The sequence below is a fragment of the Heliangelus exortis genome, chromosome 1 (genome assembly GCF_036169615.1).
Source record: "Heliangelus exortis chromosome 1, bHelExo1.hap1, whole genome shotgun sequence".
Lineage (NCBI taxonomy): Eukaryota > Metazoa > Chordata > Aves > Apodiformes > Trochilidae > Heliangelus > Heliangelus exortis.
Window position 1 is genome coordinate 112,573,622 of NC_092422.1, and position 6,289 is coordinate 112,579,910.

General features: G+C 39.3%; 1 protein-coding gene across 1 annotated transcript; it reads right to left on the reverse strand.

Moving 5' to 3' along the window:
- Positions 1-1,337: 1,337 nt before the first annotated feature.
- On the reverse strand, positions 1,338-5,829 carry LOC139795457 (lymphotactin-like). Its single transcript, XM_071742469.1, is given in 4 exon segments — positions 1,338-2,357; positions 3,071-3,188; positions 5,675-5,762; positions 5,764-5,829. Coding segments are annotated over 4 exon segments (378 nt in total). The 3' UTR covers positions 1,338-2,251.
- Positions 5,830-6,289: the final 460 nt, after the last annotated feature.

The window sequence follows — 6,289 nt, forward strand, 5'->3', positions numbered from 1 at the left end:
TTTAAAAATTATTATTAATCATGCTATGAACTGTGATGAGGATGAGCAGATATAAAGTATTAGTTGCTATAGGATAGTTAATTAATATATCCTCAGGTTGTGATAGTCCTAATTAAGAAGAAATATATTCAGTTCAGCAAGATTAATTCCAGGATAAGATACTACTGAGTACAAGCAAAGGCATTAAAATTCTGCCTGCTGAAAGCACATTAGTATGTTCTAGTGCTGGATGAATTTGATCAGTGGAAGCAGATGGTATTCATCTGAGAGAGTCTGCCATAAAAATATTTCTATAGGTGACCTGGTTTTGTAGCCCACAGATGATGCTGAACGGAACAGAAGTTCTTCTGGTTTATGATACAAGGCACTGGGGCTTTGGGATTGGAATCCAAAGTGAATGAACACCAGTTTATATATTGCCGTACTCCAGAGGCATCTCAACATTTTTTTCTGCCTGTACAACTCTTCTTACAAAGTTTGTAGCAAGAACACTTCTTTTCTAGTGTAGCTGATAGAACTTCAGCAAGGAATCATCACCCCATACAGTGGAGGCTCTGTAGCTTGCCTTGGCTCAGTTTTGTGGTGTGACACACAGAGTCATCTTTGGCTTCCCTGACAGGCTCTTGCCTGAGCCATTAGCACTGCTTTAAAACTTGTCCTGGATAGTGAAAACTAAATGCATTTCCCTAGGCAGGACTGAGCTATGACAAAACATGAGCCATGAGAGACACATTCTGTCTGTGCACTTGTCCAGAGCAGGGAATGTAAAGGCTGACTTTCAGAGTAATGTGATCTTATTTCTATAGTGTAGTTTGGAAATGCAGTAGTTTTGTGTGTATCAGTAAGAAGTTACTTGTGATGAAAAACCTGTAGTAGTTTAGCAGCAGTGCAGGCTGGATACATGCAGTAGTATGAGGGGAAGTTTATTCCTGAACTGCCTCTGCCTATATCTCTCCTCCATACCCTAAGGTCCTCAAATGCCAGGGTTTTTTCTCTGCCAAGAGCTATTTTGTGTTTGCTTCTGATAATGTGGGTATTACCGTAGCATTTCACGAAGTTGTATGACTTTGTAAACATTGTATGACTTCTAAGGACCTAAACATTTGAAGAGATATTGTCTGAAATATGGGCTTTGAAGCTGAAATATGGTGTAGAACCATATTTCAGATCACTTATGAACAGAATCAGATCACTTATGAACAATCTGAATCAGGAGCTGGCAGAAGTGTCAGCTCTAGCTGACTTGCCCGGAAGGTCTCAGGTTTGTGCTGTAAACTTGGTATCCATTTCAACAGTGTCCATCTGCATTAACTACAAGCAGACAAATGTACATCTGATTCCAGGTTTACAGTAACTTTATTAAAACTGAAAACCTCCCGTTAGTAGAGTTTCTGAATTTCAATAAGGCATTCACATATACATAGTTCTCTAGGGCAGGGATTTCTTACGAGTTTGTGAAATACAGATTCCAGATGTGGTTTGTTCTTTCTTATTCAAAGGAAAGCAAAGGAAAAAGTAAAAAAGTAATAATAATAAAAAAAAATAAGTTCAGGTTTGTCTCACAAACATCAGGGTGAAATTGAAGTAACTTCACAGAAAGTCAGTGGGTAGGATAAGTTATATTCATGGAGTTGCAGTGAATTGCTTCAGGTCATCCTGTGGTGAGAGTATCCATACATCATCATGGACTGAGCTAATAGTGCAATACTCTGTATAAAAATAGAAACCCCAAGGATGGTCTTCTGAATATTGCACTGATCAAGTGATAGCCTGAAGTACCAGATTAATTTACTTATAGATCATAATGGTACGAGTAACATTAAAATATATAGAGAGAGCACTTTCTCAAACCCAGCACTCCATGCTGAACATTCTGACTTCCATCAGGATGGAAATCTACATTCATACAGCTCTGAGGGAGGTGATCCCTACAGCATGTGAAACTGTCATCCATTCATCCTTAAACATCATACTGGTCAGGACAACAAGGATGAGAAGATATCTATATTCAACCATAAATAAACATTAACATGCATTTCAGATAATAAACAGCATAACAGAGTCCAGCTATAAAGTGAAGAAGTCTGCAGACATTCAATGAGTGATGAGCAGATTCTGGTGAATTTGTTTTTGATCAGAGTTTTTATTGCCAATTAATAAGTAGGAACTAAAAGCAGATACTCAGGCTTTCTTCCCTGTGATGTGCAGCTCTGATGATGATTCTGTTTGGTTGGCCTTGCCTAGGACAGGATTATTTCCTGCTGATGGTCCGTCTCCGGTCTATTTTCCTCACAGCAGCCTGCACCCACTTGTTTTCAGGGCTTACACAGATCCTGATACCTTTTTTGGTGATAAACCTTTAAGAAGAAAGAAAGCAAACCAGGTGGACATTAAATTCCAGTCTCAAAATCCAGGTTTACTGCTTTTGTCTTTTATTCAGAACACGATGAAAAATGTGGTAAAACCGTAACACGTGCCAGAGTTTACAGTTGTTAGCTGGAATAACAGCAGCTGGCAACATTAGTTCCCTATTTATGACATAGGAATGGATGTAAAAGTTGTGGTCATGAGAATATGTACAGATATTTCAAAAAGGGAATATTCTTGATATTCTGTGATTTTATACAAAATCATGATGCACGTATATCTCCCAAAACAGATCCCAGATTTGATAAAAATGCACTCTCCTGAGATCGAAAGATGAAACAAAGCTCCTAGGAGAAGTCAAATTTACCCCAAAATCTTCCAAAACACCTTTCCCCTTGGTTCAGTTCAGTGGGCTCAGCTATCCTGACCCCTTGCTGAGATTTTTTTCCCCAGTTTCTGAGAACAAAAGATTTGGCTGTTCAGTGAAGTTTTTTCCAGCAGTTTTGAGCAGCAGACACCTCCCAACTCCCTGGGGCTCACCACTCTCCCCCCACTCCCTCAGCTGCCAGGTGACTGCTTCATGGGGAAACTGGAAGGGTGATCTGAACTAGCCAGATTAAGTGAGTTCTGATTCCCTTCCCCTTTTTGATGGTAGCAGTTTCTATAGGTGAGCCTGAAGGTGAAGCACGCATTGCATACTTACATGATGGCATTTACTGGAACTTCTTGCTTTTCATAGCTGACAAGATTTCTGATGTTCAGTTTCTGTGTAGACAGACTTACACAACTCAGTTTGCGCATGGGTTGACTTCCAACGCTCCCTAGGAGGGGAAAAATAGGTAAATGACAAAGGCAGTCAATGCTGTAGTCATATTTGGCCATAATTACTTAGTAAACTCCAGATATCCAGTTGTGGTCAGAGCATGAGTGTCTCCTTTTGTACAGCCATGATGCCAGCTATACAGGAAAGCTTCAAGTATTTTGTAGTGCATCCTACCATCTCTAAAGTGTTATTTCTATTTCAGTTAAGATACTAATTTTCAGCTCTTCTTCTGAACAATTCCGTAATCATTCTGTCTTGGAGGTGTCACTACTTCCATGCATGAAAGGGTACTTGGCATAATTCATAATTAGGTCTCTATCAACTGCAAATTATATATCCATATGGAGCAGCTCTTAGAACCAGCACCTGTGCTGAGTGGATTTCAAAATGCCATCTGAATGTGCATCAGTAATTCCCCCTGCTTTCCAAGTGAAGGAAGGGAGAGCAATGCTACTTCTCTCACTCTGGACATCCTAAACTAGCATTAAAGTAATTGTTGAAAAAAAAGGGAGATATATCTGCCAGAAGATTAAGTACTTGCTTTAATCCTCTTCTTCCTCCAATGTTTTTATCTGTTTCACAGAAATCCACTGGTGATTAATAAAGAGGGTTGCAATATTAGTGCAGCATTCTATGGGTAGTTGTTGCTTGCATGAAAATAGCTAAAAATGGGAGATCATTTAATTAGGATGGGGTGTATGTATACATTACTGGAAGCCTCTGCTTGCTAGTTTCTGCTTTTCTCCCAGCACAGACAGGTCTGGGAAGGCATGAGGACACAAACAGAACACTGTTGTATTCTGAGGGGTCTTTTAAAATAATTTATAGAGAAACTGGCTTGAGAAAAGTCCAAGTGCTGTTCAGGTGCAACTTAATAAACGTAAAACCTGCTTCACTTAATCTCATTATCTGTGAGCTTTTCTGTATTTGAAATAATTGGAACAGCTGAGGCAAACACACTTCTTTGGAGAAGCTGTGGCATACCCAGTGCCTGGGTACTGGCAGAGGTGCTAATTCTCGAGATTTTGTTTTCCTGAAGGAATATCTCTTCTGATCTTGCTTTAGTCACGAGTAATGTGATGTATTTTTTGATGATTCATTACAAATATCTGTCTTACTGCCTCACTCAGACTGGTTTACAAAATGTGGCACTAAAGAGCTCAAAGACAGGCAAGCAATCCTTACTAATTCTGAAAATACTCTCTACTGCCAACAAAACTATCTCCATGCAATGCATGCAGGGAATACCAGCAGAGCTCCTTTAAGCCTGGGAGCAAAACCAAACAGCTCTGTACCTGTAACTACCCATTTTTCTAATGGTTTGGGTTTTTTTCTTCTTCACCATTTTTCTTTCTAATCCCTTTTCTATCCCTTGCATGCCCCCTCAGTGTGTTTTCTTCAGGCTTGGTGATATTTATGGCAAATTACACAGTGTGGAGAATGACATTATGAACTGGCAGTCTGCTATGACCCCACACGTTGCTGAGATGAACAGTGGTAGTGTTAACATATAAAAATGTAGCATGATCCAGCTCTGGGGGCACTGGGTCAACATACACAGTGTGTAGCTACATAATCTTGTGAATGCTTAGCAGGTCTCAGTTTGGTTTTGGTTTTGTGAATATGGCTTTTCTGTGTGTTTCTTTTGGCATGTTTTTGTGGGTTTGCATCTGAGTGTTTTCTGTGATTTTGATTTACTTATTTGCATGAATCTGATTGTATTTAAGGAGATAGGTGCTTATGTGTGCATGTTCGTGTTTCCACATATGATACACAGGCTTAAACATTACAGTAAGCAAATTTAGGTAAAGCATGGCTAATAAACATGGCTAATCTCAGTGCTTATAAATGGTCTTGAAGAAGATGTTAAATTGTATGAAATCAGGAAGATAAAGAAGACATTGTATAAATTCATTGCTGTCCTTCACAGTTTTTTTTCATAGTTCGACTGACTGTACAAAAATATTTGATTACAAGCAAATAAGCAATATATGATAGAGAACTTGAAGAACCTTTTTAAAATAGGGACCTAGAGGGATTAAAGCTATATAGTTAGTGAAAGAAAAATAAAAAAATAACATAATACATATAAAGATAGCATATCTGGAAAAGAAAAAAAGTGCAGTTATTCAGTAAATATTTTTCTTAAAATGTTATTCAAATATCGAAGTTATTGCTATATGGCACCAGTGAGATTAAAAGATGTGTCTTCAGGACTTCATTATTTTAAAAGACAGATTAATACACAAAATTCCTTTAAGTGTTCTAAGGCACAGAAATACGGTCCTTGCATTAACGCAGAAGCCAAACACTAACTGAGAGGGCATCAGATGAAATTTCCCATAAAGCTGCCTTTCTTGCAGTTCTGGTCTGGATTTCTTGTTTTATCTTAAGAATCAGCTCTGGCTGAGAATGAGTCCTGCTCACCAAACCACTGGTGTGTTGTGGAGCAATTCCTATCTTCCTTTTGGGTTGTAAACTTACCTTTCACCAAGTGCACAGTGAAGATGCCAAACCAGAAGATGATGAGGAGAGCTGCAGCTTGGAGTTTCATTGCTGGGGGCTTCTTTGTTGATGCAGAGAAGAGAGAAGAAAGTGGCTACTGTCAGCCCTCTTTCACAGAGTTTAAATATTGTCATTTAGTGGTCAGTTCTTGTGTTCACTTCTGGGATGTCATGGGGGGGCTGACTATAAGTGGAAAAAGTTGAGTGGCAGTACTTTTTCTGGTGATGGAGAACCACCTCCTTTCACCCCCACTTGTCCTTTCTCAAGCCCCCCTGTGAAGGCTTTTCCTGCTCAAACCCTGTTGTGGTTGCACTTGCTTCTGTGTTGCAAGTAGGTTTTATTACAAGCTGCAAAAAGTGAGAGCTCTTGTTCTGTAGTGGAAACCTTTTTAAATGTTCCTGTCCTTTCACACCTTGATGTAGAGAGCTGTGGCTAAGCTGCACCACAGAGGCACAAAGTGACATTCAGAGTTACTTCTTCAACCAGTGGACCACTTAAAAAGCTAAGGGACAATGGAAACAGGAATGCTTTAACTTTTTCTGTAGTGGTTGTAGATAGCACAAAGCTTTGGAAGAGCATCTCCCGTATTTCCTG